At 30.7% G+C, this 14098-nt stretch overlaps 1 protein-coding gene across 1 annotated transcript in view; it reads right to left on the bottom strand.

Moving 5' to 3' along the window:
- Positions 1 to 11421, bottom strand: part of LOC114333901 (lysozyme) — a 133522-nt gene extending 122101 nt beyond the window's left edge. Inside the window, exon 1 of the mRNA XM_028283897.2 lies at positions 11193 to 11421. Within this exon, the coding sequence (XP_028139698.2) occupies positions 11193 to 11244 (52 nt within the window). The 5' untranslated portion in view covers positions 11245 to 11421. The remainder of the gene's footprint in view (positions 1 to 11192) is intronic.
- Between the last annotated feature and the right edge of the window lie 2677 nt (positions 11422 to 14098).

Below are 14098 nucleotides of genomic sequence, written 5' to 3' on the forward strand. Positions count from 1 at the left end.
GATGGCTTCCCAAGCAGTTATGAATCTCCTTAATTTCTTGCGTATAAGTATACCTACACCTTGTTGGGCCCTTTTCTCCTTTGGTACCCCGCTGTAGAAGTAATCATATTCTCCGATATTTTCTGATCCTTGACCCTTTCGTTTTGTTTCGGTAATCACTGCGATGTCTAGGTTCAGTCTATTTATTTCGTGTATTACTTCATTTATTTTTTGTTTAAACCCTTGTACGTTCCAAGTTCCAATATTCGTCATCCTTTTCCGTAGCATGTGTCGTCGTTTTATAATCAATCGATTCCGAGGCGTTTCGCTAGGTTTTTTAACAGTTTGAATTTTTCCGAGTAACGGGGAGTTAACCCGATGCCTCAACCCCCGACCTGGAGGACCAGGGTTTGATTTTGGAGTATTCCTTCTCCTAGAGGATTTGCTTTCTCTACAGCTTTAGAGCATCCTCCGCCCTACCTACATACCTACATACATTCTTCTTTTTGTCTCAAATATTTTAATTAAAAAATGTTTTTTTGAACACCCTGTATAAATATTTATGTTAATGTTTATATTAGTAAATAGAGAATTGAATACCCTTTCAAATGAGCTATCACATGACCCCTATTCTCATTTAAAAAAATCATCGATTACGTCATCACGCCCAGATGGATGACGTCACTAGTATGATATATATGTCAAAAAATCGGAAATTAAAAATAAAAATCGACCTGTTTCGGGATTTTTCCTTAAATTCGCCGGTTTACGAAATAATGAATTTATGCGTTACTTTATGGACGCACTGTATATTAGTGCTTTCTTTATACATGTTTGACATTAGAATAATATAAAATCATAATGACGAATATAGTACATGTTTTTTATAATATTTGTGAATTTCGGTTAGATCGCAAAGGTACGTTTATTTCACGTAATAATCACGAAACAGAAATAACTTCCTTTGGTTAAATTTTGAGAAATATTTTGGAAAAAAAAATTTTACAACGGTGTTGGTTAAATACGTATCGCTTGAATTTTACTCACTGTATTTTATGGACGTCGAAAAATTAGATGTATTTCACGTAAAAGTAATGTAAATAATACCAATATTTAAACAAAAAGTTTACCTTAAGCTATTTTTTTCTTTAAAAATATCACAGGAGCTAAAATGATGTTGAGTCTTATTTTCAAATCGCGCGCGGTGATGAAGTACTACCAAGCTTTCTCCTCCGTGACTAACATAGTTGGTTCGAAAACTAAATTAATCGATTTATCGAATAAAAGATACGTTTCGATAGGATAATTTTTTTATATTATTCTGGTATTGAAATAGATTTTTAGTAAGACCAATTAGTTAATAGTAGAAGAAATTTAAAAACAAATAGAAAATTCGTAATACTAATTTAAAGTAAGTAGAATAGTTTACCTGTAATTTAAAAATAATCGATTTTTATAATCGATGATCATAACCTCTAATATCAGCTTCTCTGGCACTCTGGCTTCTCACATTTCTCACAACAAAAAGTGAAACGTGAAGAGTTTTATTTCTTTCCTATTAACGTTTACCTCACTGTTCGAGGGTTGAAGTGCCATGATGCAATTAGAAAAAACAAGAAAGTGTCGAAGTGTCCTCCTCGAAATAAAAAGTGACCTGTGTTGTCTTGTGTTGGCAAATTTTTTATTGTGTCTTTAGGTCGGTACCATTTTTGGTTCATTATCTTGTATAATAATTATACAGGACAAATGTTTTAGTCTCTAAATTCTACTAAATAAATACATTGTTAATACTTTATATGCTTGTTTTATTTATATCATATTATGAGGATAATAATTACGTGATTCATAAGTTAATTAAGGTCGAATTATTTACGTGAACCGAGGACGTATCTTTCACGTGAATACTAATATACACATTCCCTAAAAGATACGTTAATCAACACGTATTTGCAACGTGAATTTCCCGAAAGTTTATTGCTATTTAAGGTAAATAACACGTCTATTGAAGACGAGTTATTCACGTAATTTAAAGACGTATTTTCAATGTGACATTCCAACCAAATTTTCACGTGCAAATCACGTAAGCAATTTACGTATATTGGTGACAAATGTACCCAAAATTCACGTAATTAACACGTCGGTCTGTTTGCTGGGTACGGGAGATAGTCTGGTCAAATCCGTATAAACGCACAGATAGTAAAATCAGAATCTACAAGGCTTGCATACGACCGATCATGACATATGGCATAAAAGTGCGCGAAGATACCAGCAAAACGATGCAGATGCTAAGGGTCGGCAAAATGAAAACCCTAAGAAAAATAGTGGGTAAAACAAGAAGAGACAGGGTGAGAAGTACAAGAGGATTTGTGGTACAACCATGTAAGACGAATGGATGAGAACAGACTCCCAAAAATTGCCGTAGAAAACAATCCGCCCGCTTCAAGGCCCGGAAGACTACTTAAAAGATAAAGGGATAGTAGACGGCAATCTACATCCCAGGAAATTAACCAGAGGCAGCTTCAGAATTAAACAGATCGAAAGATCTCCAAGAAGTAAAAGAAGAAGAAAAAGTTTTAATAAGTTATTTGTCAGCAATTTTTTTATTAGTTTTATTATGTAAAGTTATGTATTCTTTTGTAAACTTTTGATTATTTATTCATTAATATACCACTAAATTTAGTTTTTCATCCTCTCTTTAAGTGAAGAATCCATTTTTAAAAAATTGATGTAAATGGTATTGTTTTTGAGTCGGAGCATTTTTCCAATAAGTTTTAATCCGGGCCTGGATTTTTCTAATTATAAATAAATTAATTGATTGGACACCTTAAGGAATATTCGCGTACCGAATATAAAATAAATATACAATGTGGTTAAAAGTTGTAAGTCATATTTCATTTGTTTTCTACTTCGAGCTCTCGCAATTCACATAATTTCAAAATTTAAATTCAAAATTTTACCAGAAAAAACATTTTGTCAAAAATTGAAAGTATACCACTAAATTTAGTTTGTATTTATCCTCTTTTCAGATGCAGAATCCATTTTAAAAAAGTTTAATGTACTGTGTAATGTGTGTTGTTATTTGGTCGGAGTATTTTTCCAAATTTTTTAATCTGGACCTGGATTTTTATAATTTTAAATAAATGAATTGATTGGATCATAAAGAGTATTTGCGTGCCAAATATAAAATAAATACATAGTGTGGTCAAAAAGTTATCAACCAAATAAGAAAAGGGCAAAATAGATACAACACACTAACTTTGTTTTGATGAAGTAAGACCCATTAAGTATGGTATTTTTGAGGCCGCCTAAGTGTTCCCTTTCTACAGTTAACGTATGTTACTTCTCCAATGAAACACCCTATAGACAGGCAATATATCAATCATAATTATGCAGCGTACGAATTCATATTATCAGTTGTATCTTAATAGGCCTGGATCCCGCGTACCAAAAAAAGTTGATTAATAACAAGCTGAAAATTTCCAAAAAGTTTTAATTGTGGAACAGCTTATATGAAGTTTGTTACATATTGAATAAACCTATAAACAACCTGCTAGTTTTCACAATCATAAACTTGTCAGGATGACACGTTCCGCAATTAAAATCACGTTCCACAATTAAAACTTCCCCTGTTAGAGTGTTCCCATACATCAAAGTTTGTCCGACTAGGCACGGTTAAGCTATTAACAAATTTTCAGCTTGCTATTAATCAACTTTTTTTGGAACGCGGGATCCAGGCCTATAAGGCGCTATTAGACTTAGCCATTATAGTTTTTACATATTATAAAAATTATTATTAAGTATTGATAGGTATAACTACCTAATAGTAGAAAATAAATGCCGCTAATAATGCACACAAGGTGCAAAACAAAATTTGTTATCAACGAGTAAAATTATTGGCATTGTGAGATTAGAAAAAATATAATTATTATGCTTACCACTCTTCGCAACATAGATAAATATGATGTTATAACCCGATGAAATAAAATTACACTACATGTAGGTACCTACATCAAAATGTAATTCCGTACAGGTTGTAATAATTTTTTTATTAAAGTTTAGGTCAAAACAATAGTTATTTATGTACCAAGTCAGTAAGGTTCTTCTTTATCGAACGAGTCTGATATTATGAGCAGAGCGAGCGTAGCGAGCGAGGCGAATAACAGATAATAATAACAGAGTTCGATAAAGAGTCTTTACTGACGTGGTGCATACAAAATTTTATCACCAACAATTTGATATTGGTTTTTACGCCAGTCAATGGGAGCAAGAATAGGATATTACCTCCGAATTCTATCCTACTACATGAATTTTAATGAAATTTTGGAAATAGCCTCTACTTATCTCCTAATTCAAAGTCTACCCTATAACGACGTGCACTTTTATATTGGGGATGGTTCCCACTCCTTCTCAGGGGTGAAAATTTTTTTGGGTAAAATAACTACGGAATTCGCTAGAGAACCTAATTCTAAGAAAAAATTGTTCTATAATTTTTTTTTGAAAACAATACTTTTTGAGTTATTCGTGGTTGAAAATTGGCCATTTTCATTGAAACATAACACCTTTTCGAACGGTTTTTCGCAAATACCTTAAAAACTATGCATCTAACTAAAAAAACTATATAAAACATTTTTGTAGGTTACAAAAATACAAAGAGATGCTTGCCTTCACAAATCTTCCACTTATAATATAAGAAGAGATATAGTAGGTGAAAAGAGTTTTTTTTTTTGGTACATGCACAAATTGGTGTATTCAACTTGAAATGACAGAGAAACGGTCGATTTTAGGTGTATAATGCTATCAATACCTTTTGTAGTGCTTGAAACGACCTTTAAAATGAGCAATATTAAAGATCGATTTCATTCAAACTAAGCGAGATATGCTGCAAAGAAAATTGATAACTAATGTATTTTAAGAACAAATGAGCAGTGATTTTAACTCCCATCCACCAGAATGTAAATGCATCGTTTTCCTTCTACAATACCTTTTACTCTAGTATTATTTCTATGTTCAAAAAGTTGGACGGGTTTAAAACGAATGGTTTTAGAAAAAAATAAGATCAAATTATAGAGCGCATTTTTAAATTTTCTTAAAAATCTTCCTTTTGCTCCATGTAACTTGAAAATGATAAGAAATACAGTAATGAAAAATAAAAACCAAATTTTTATCTAAAAGAACCCCACATTTTTGTGTGGTATCTTTTTTTCGTATCTCTTATCTTTTTCGAGTTACATGGAGAAAAATGAAGATTTTCAAGGAAATTTAAAAATGCGCTGTATAATTTGATCCTATTTTTTCCAAAAACCGTTCATTTTAAACCAGTTCAAATTTTTGAACATAGAAATAACACTATAGTAAAAAGTATTGTAAAAGCAAAACGATGTATTTTAATTCTGATGGATGAGGGGTTAAATATACTTCTCATTTCTTCTTAAAATACATTAGTCATACGTTTTTTTGTAGCATATCTCGCTTAGTTTGAATGTAATCGGCATTTAATATTGCTCATTTAAATGCCTTTTCAAGCACTACAAAAGTTATTACATAGTATCATTATAAATCTAAAATCGACCGTTTCTCTGTTATTTCAAGTTGAATACGCCGGTTTGAGCATGCACAAAAAAAAACAAACTCTTCTTACCTACCATATATATCCTTTTGTATTATAACTAGAAGATTTATGAAGAAACGTATCTCTTTGTTTTTTATAAGGTACAAAAATATTTTGTATAGTTTTTTTGTTAGATTCATAGTTTTTAAGGTATTCGCAAAAATCCGTCCGAAGAGGTGTCATTTTTCAATGAAAATGGCCAATTTTCAACCACGAATAACTCAAAAAGTATTGAGTTTTCAAAAAATAATAATTATAGAACAGTTTTTGCTTAGAATTAGGTTCTCTAGTCTCTTCCGTGGCTATTTTAACCAAAAAATGTTTCACCCCCGAAAAGGGGTGGAAACCACCCCCAAGATAAAAGCGCACATCGTCATAGGGTAGACTTTGTTTCTTAAGCTATTCCCTACTTACTGTGAAAATATTAAGTAAATCGATATAGTAGGATGGAATTCGGAGCCAAATACCCTCATTGACTGCCCTATTTACCACTTACTGAAAATTTACAATTTAGGAATTTTTAAATTTTAGACGTAATAAAAATTTCATGACAGTGATGACAGATGACTTTTGCATGATGACCGCTTTCGATTTTTAATCGATAATTACTAAATCTGTAAAGTTTTGATTTATTTTATATGAATATAATTACAAAATACTACAGAATTTCACTTTTTTACATAAATTTAATTAACAATGTCGTAAATTTTGTACTTATTAGTTAAAGTAAAGAAATTGTAAGTTAACTCAAATAAATAATCGTTTACAGCCATCGACCAATTACATTTAATCTCGATTAATCGCGACAGGTATAGTAACATTCTTCTTTCAGTACAATAAAGTGTTACTTTACTGCCGCAAATGAGTACAATAATGAATGACTTTAGTGACGGTTGGCGATAAAGAATCATTGAGAGAATCATTGTTTAAATAATTGAAAATTGGTAATTTTTGCACAAAATTTACTTTTTTAACGGCTGCGGTAATCCATGATTTTATGAAGGTTCTTTTTTGACATTGCGATTTATTTTATACAAAATAATAATATATTATGAGTGTTAAGAAAGTGACACAGCAGTATTCACCCAGTGGTGAATACCTAAAAAAGTACAATACTAATTGAATTAATACAGTTATTAATAATTAATCGAATTAATTTGAATAGTACAATAGTAATTATTGGAATTATTAGTTAGTCTCTAGTGTTGAGGTCAAGAGTGTCTGGTCTTTTTAGTCTTCTGTTCTGTAGGGGTGTCAGGAGATTGATGACCAATAATATGTTTGGGTGAACCTGTACTGTAGTCTATTGTGGTACTTGGAGCACAGAGAAATAATTTTTTCTTTGACGGTTTGGACTTAGAGATCCCTATGTATATTATTGTTGAAAACGTACCAAGGAGCTTGGCACAGTTGCCTTAGGGTGTGCTCACTACGGAGAGCAATGGCTTGTATCCTCGCTCCGACCCTTGCTCCCTGGTATTTATATTCGTGAATTCTCGCATTTAAAATAATGTATTTATTTTACATAGCGATCGAAACTATATTATCGATCGCTATGTAAAATAAATACATTATTTTAAATGCGAGAATTCACGAATATAGCGAATATAAATACCAGGGAGCAAGGGTGGAGCGAGGATACAATCCATTGCTCTCCGTAGTGCGCACAACTTTAGGTTACGTTCACTACGGAGACCATCGCATGGTATTCTAGCCTAGAGCATAGTATCCTACTCTTCAAATTCGTGAATTCTGGCATTCAAAATAATGCATTTATTTTACATAGCGATCGATAATATAGTTTCGATCGCCAGGTAAAATAAATGCATTATTTTATATGCGAGAATTCACGAATATGAAGAGTAGGATACTATGCTCTAGGCTAGGATACCATGCGACGGTCTCCTAGCCTAGAGCATAGTATTCTACTCTTCATATTCGTGAATTCTGGCATTCAAAATAATGCATTTATTTTACATAGCGATCGATAATATAGTTTCGATCGCCAGGTAAAATAAATGCATTATTTTATATGCGAGAATTTACGAACATGAAGAGTAAGATACTATGCTCTAGGCTAGGAGACCATGCGACGGTCTCCGTAGTGAACGTAACCTTAGAACTTTTCATTGAAAACCTTGTATCTTGAATAGGGTTGTTTCACTGGTAGTTTCCCAGATTTGGATTCATACGTCCAGAAGGGTTTCAGTACACATTTGTAGATCAGCAGTTTATTGTCTAGACTTAGGCGTGATCTTTGATTCATGAACTAGTATACTTTTCTATATACGAGTCCCAGTTGCAGTCGTCAGTTAAAAATAAATTATGCTTCTGCCAGGTTAGGCGGCTGTGTAGGTAAATTCCCAAGTATTTGACGTCAGTTTTTATTGGGAGTGGTGTGTTGTTAAAGGTTACAGCTGGATTAATGATGAAGGTTTTTAAGATTTTTTCTGCAAAGCTAAAGAAACTATCTTTCATATAAGACTTTCGAAATTCAATTTGGTCTTTAATTTATTTAAATAATTGTAAATCATAATTATTGTAAATATTATTTGCATTATAATATTTGACAACTATTTAAATAAATTATGGGTCAAATTTAATTTAATAAGTGTTATACGAAAGATTGTTTCTTCATGTTTCCAGATAAACCTCACTAAAACCTTCATAAAAACATGAATTACCACAGCAGTAAAAAAGTAAATTTTGTCCAAAAATTACCCATTTTTAACACGTTGACGAACAGTGCGCCAAATGTATAAGCAAGTGTTGTGACTGTATTTTGCAATGTAGAATAAGCAAACTGAATTTCTTTAAGCACTTACATATAGTTTATGGAAACAATGAGTTTTTTAACAATTTTTGTAAACATGTGTACGACGACGACCATGGACGTCGCGTTGTGTCACATTTCATATGCATCTGTAGCTCTATCGATTTTTTGTCACAACTCGTTATTTTAAAAATGACGTCTATGGACGTTGTGTCACATTATATCAATGGAAATTAGACGTCTATAGACGTTCTGTCTGTGAACGTGTTAATTATTTAAACAATGATCCCTCCTATTAATCATACACTTTCTTGAAAATATTTTTTGTTATTACCCAAACTTTGATATAAAACTACTTGTTCCAACCTGTACGGATTTACATTTTGATTTTATTTTAATTTACAGAGCTACTATACTAGATAAACACTACTACTACCTATACTCCAGGGTAATAAGGTTTTTTCCATGACACTTCAACAGCCAGGGTACTGAAGCGTTTTTTCGACAGGTAATACCTATAAGAACAAATTGTAACTATTTCCTGCGTAGGATCTGGCGGCCATTTTTATTTATAAACAATTTAGTATCAAAAAACGGCCTTTTTCCTTATTTTTTAAATTAATGGAAAACAGTAAGACATGGTTTTCTTAGTACAAACATCTTCGAGAGAATGAAAAAAGCTTTAAAATGGCGTATTACAAAGTTTAATCATTTATTGTTAACATAATTGCGAAAAAAGGTCGAAATTTCAAAAAAAAAATTTTGCAATAACTATTTTAAAAATAAATGTACAGCTTTAAAATGTTTGTCAAATGCTTTGGTGCTTAATATGTGACAAAAATTTCAAAGCGATTCATTTAATTGTTTAAATTTTATTCAAATTGTTTATGCCAGAGATATTTTTTTTGCAATAACGTAAGTCAGAAAAAAATAATGTTAGAACCATTATACAGGTGTCAAATGAAAGAGCATGAGCTAAATTTTCAAATTGGTTTAAAAGAACTGAATAAGAAATGCATTTAGTAGTAATAAATAATTATGCAAAAGTATGCTCAATTTTTCCTTATAAACTTTTTATTTTTTTTGTATAATACATTATATAATGTTTATTACAATTTTCATTCAATCAATTATCATATACATAACACTACTTAGTAGTTGTGGACCTAAAACACGGTAAAAAATAGGTTTTTTTTGAAAAAATTTATTCAAAAAGTTTAAAAGGAAACTTTTGCATAATTATTTATTACTAATACATGCATGGTTTATTTACTTTTTTAAATTAATTTGAAAGTTTAGCTCATTCTCTTTCAGGCATTATTTTTTTTTTGACATGTTATTGCAAAAAAAGCTCTCTGGGATAAACAATTTGAATAAAATTTAAACAACTGAATGAATCGCTTTGAAATTTTTATCACGCATTAAGCACTAAAGGACGCTCATTTGACAAAAATTTCAAGGCTGTAGGTACATTTATTTTTACAATAATTATTGCAAAATAATTTTTTTGAAATTTCGACCTTTTTTCGCAATTATTGTATTAAAAATAAATGAGCAAACTTTGTAATACGCCATTTTAAAGCTTTTTCCGTGCTTTCGAAGATGTTTGTACTAAGAAAACCATAAGTCTTACTGTTTTCCATTAATTTGAAGAAAAAGGAAAAAAGGCCGTTTTTGACACTAAATTGATTATAAATAAAAATGGCCGCCAGATTATACGCAGGGAATAGTTACAATTTGTTCTTATAGGTATTAGCTGTCTAAAAAACGCTTCAGTACCCTGGCTGTTGAAGTGTCACGTACAGGGTATATTTTTGTCTTATTACCCTGGCCTACTTAATGTATATGTGGTTGTAAACAAACGGAATAAAGAAAGGCTAAGACTTGCAGTGGTATATGACTACAAAAAATTATTCTACCATTTGATAAAGTTAGCTCTTTTAGACTCATACTCTTATTGTACAGAAAATCTATATCTATAAAGATCAAATCTATGGTGGTATGGCAAAACTTGATATATTCAATTTTTGCCAAAATGGGATTATTTGCTTGATATGTTATTTAGTAGGTAACATTTCTTCAAGTTGGTAGAGTTTGGTATGTCTATGGTGAAGGTAAAACCCTTAAAAATTAGAATGAAATATACGATATGTCATATTAGAGTACTTATTAGATAGGGCAGAACTTAATATGTAACTTCACTTCTTATGCTGACAGTGATTGACCATTTACTTTTCGTTTTTGGGTTGGTAAAACATTATAATATGTATCCTGTATATATGTAGTCTAAAGAAAACCAATAGGAAAAGGTATTCATTAAACAATTATCTAATACTAGTTAATAAATTTCGTTACACCGGTAGTGTAAATTAGGCTGGATTGACATATCAACTTTTTCAATAACGCTACAGAAATTTTCATAGTTTGATGGTAACTCTGCTTTTCATGCTGGAAAACTTAAGATGTTATCACGGTCAATCACTGGATTGAAGAAGAAAAAGAAATGGTTATTTTATTAACTGCGACGTAAGGAGGCGATACTGTTAACAATTTTCAATCGAATTTTAAATAAAGTTATAATATAAAACAAAAACTTATACTTAGATGTGCCAGGTGAAATAAGATAAGGGAACACATAATAGCTTATTACAACTAGTTCATTTATATTATACATATTGATGCACTAGGGAACACAACATAATAGCTTACTAAAACTTATGCATCTATATAAAATCACACAATTTAGTCATCTGCGTGTGTTTAACACAAGTTGAAGGTTAATTAACTTACATACGAGAAATAAACGGGTCGATTTAGAAATCTTAAACTTACCTTGTACAGCTACAGCTAATATTACAACTAATGTAAAGTACGTAGTTCGCATATTGAAAAAAAAAAAGAGTTCAAAATGAAGATCACTGAAACTACAACAAACTTTACCAACCCGGTTTTTGGTCAAGACTGAAAATCCATTCTTGACTGCACGATATTTATTTACACACTCGAACAAAGAGTATAATCTGAGATCAGAGATATCTCCACCTTGGAGTATAAAAGTTTGATTCAATTGGTTATAAATAACCAATCATAATCCGGTTTTCCATAACTTTAAGATAATAATTTAAGATACTTCTTTAAGATTTATACTTTTTATTTTCATTTTTATTTATAGTTGTGTATATACATATATACATAGTATTAACTTTAAGTTTTTTTTATTTAAAGTGTGTCCACATTTTTTGGTCATTGGCACGGGATCAAGAAACAATGTTTACACTATTTGTCGAAATTGTAAATTAAAAGTTGTTATGTATAAAAAATTAATAAATTTAAATATTTTTCTTCCAGAAAATATTATGTGCTTGCTATATGTACCTGCTATCTCTTGATATGAAAATTGTAACTTAATATTTAAGGGGATAGGTGCGAAATTTCGCGAACGAAATGGCGCGAATGCATTTTAAATGCACTCATTTTTTTTCGAATCCTGAGAAAACTAGTAAGTATTTTTTTAAAATTTCAACGCAGAATGAAATATGATTACCGAGTGAAAGTCCCTGAAAACTTCTTGGATGTTTATTTTAATAAGTTACAGGGGTGAAAAGAAGAGAAAATTGAATGTGATTTTTAATTTCAAATATCTCATTCACCAGAAAGTTGTCCGTGGTGAATAGAATGTGGTAACACGACAGTGACAAACTAGGCTACCAAATATTTGACAGGGCTTCAGGAATATTTTGAATTGTTTATTAAATAATATTGATAAAGTCAATTCGCTAATCTGAGACACAACTGTCTAGTGATGTTAACAATTTTTTTTGGGAGTTAGGTTGCTAGACGTGATTGAAAATTACTACACAACCAAATATACCTGCTCATAGTCAATATTATTAATAGTAAACAGAAATAAATAACATAAATCTTAGGCCAATTAATAATTATTATTTATTACACCATTATAATCTATTGATAACAAATGAGAAAATTAATTATTGTACAAAATAAAAATATTTTGAAGAAATAAATTCCACAAAATTTAATTAGTTTGGTGTACACTCCCACTATTCCCAATGATTCTTCTTTTTCTATTGAAAGAATAAGTTGATTTGAGCAGTTAATAGTGTGAAGTAGAAATTTTTGTGTTTCCTACTCTGAATCTGTCAAAATGAATCTCGGCTGAGCGAATTTAGTTTAGTGTATTTGATACATAATTTATTTAAGACGTGAAATTAATAAAAATAATTTATTGTTTATTATTTATGGAAGATCCAAGCAGAGGATATACAGGGTGGGGCATTAGTGCGACAAAGTCCAATTACTCGTTTGTCCTAAGAGATACGAGACAAACTAATTTAGATAAAAGTTGGGGATTAAATAGGACCATAATTTAAAAAATTTTCAAATATACAGGCCCACCGGTATTAACAGGGTGACATAAGCTTATGTTTTTTTAATGGAATGCCCTGTATATTTTTACACTTTTGGATTCTCCTCGATGTATTCTTTCATAAAATATAGGATTTTTTAATATTATACGATATTACATTTTAAGTGTACAGATTTTCCACCTACCTCTACCGAAAATATACTTTTCCGGACCTGATTGTAGGGAGCAAAGTTGTACTTTTCCTCCCTAGGGTGGAAAAATATTTTCCTCCCTAGGGAGGAAAAGTAAAAGTGACGTCAGGGTATTTCATTCATGAAATATAACTTATTGACGCCCTGTACAATATCTATTTTCTATTACCTAAGTATCTATACATTTTAACGTTTATTTATAAAACACCCTGTATTTTGCAGGATGGTAAAAAACAGTAAATTGTTATTTTGATTTAACAATGGTTACATTAATAATTTGACAGTTATATTGTACCTACTTGTTAGTTTTAGTTCTAATACATTTTGTTGGTTAGTTACATAAATAAAGTAACAAGCTGAAAATGCGAGCATTATCGTAACGAAAACTTTGTTTATATACGTATTTAAATTCATAATATAGAAAATTGCTATTACGAAAAGCTGTTTAGAATTAAAAATTATGTTTCAATGTGCAAGTAGGTATATCATTCTAATTTAAATGTTGTGAACTATAAAGATACCTTTACTCGAAATTCATATTTTTTACATACCTCGTATAAAATTAATAAAATTTGATTCATGATGGTTGCATCATAAATCTCAGACCAAGAAGAGATTTTTATGAAGAATAACTTTTCTTCGTCAAATTAAAAATACAAGAGTTATAAATGAAAATGAGATTGGTATCCATAATTTGAGAAAATTCGTTAAATATTTTTTTCCATTAGAAGGATGTAATTTCATATATCAGAACATACTTTTTTATTCCAAACCACATTTTAAATAACAATTTTCCAATATTGTAAAATAAATAATACATACATGATAAAGATACTTTTTACTGATGAACTTTACTTGGATCTACAGACCGAGCGAGTCTCGTAAATTCCACGGCTTTGCGCCACGCTTCACGCAACCATATTTGCGTACTTGTGTTTCGAGTTGTGTGGTCGTGCGCTGGTCGAGTGGAGTTCTAATTTACCAAATTTAAATACCGGGTGTCCACTTATATTTTCCCCCATTTTAACTGCCTATAACTTCTAAACGGCTCAAGATAGAAATATGCGGTTTTCGATGAAATGTTTTATTTTAGTAAAAGTTTTGTCTGAATGGAATGAATTTTTTATATCGCTTTCAAATACGAAATGAAAAATGGCGGA

Source organism: Diabrotica virgifera, chromosome 7, assembly GCF_917563875.1.
Source record: "Diabrotica virgifera virgifera chromosome 7, PGI_DIABVI_V3a".
Lineage (NCBI taxonomy): Eukaryota > Metazoa > Arthropoda > Insecta > Coleoptera > Chrysomelidae > Diabrotica > Diabrotica virgifera.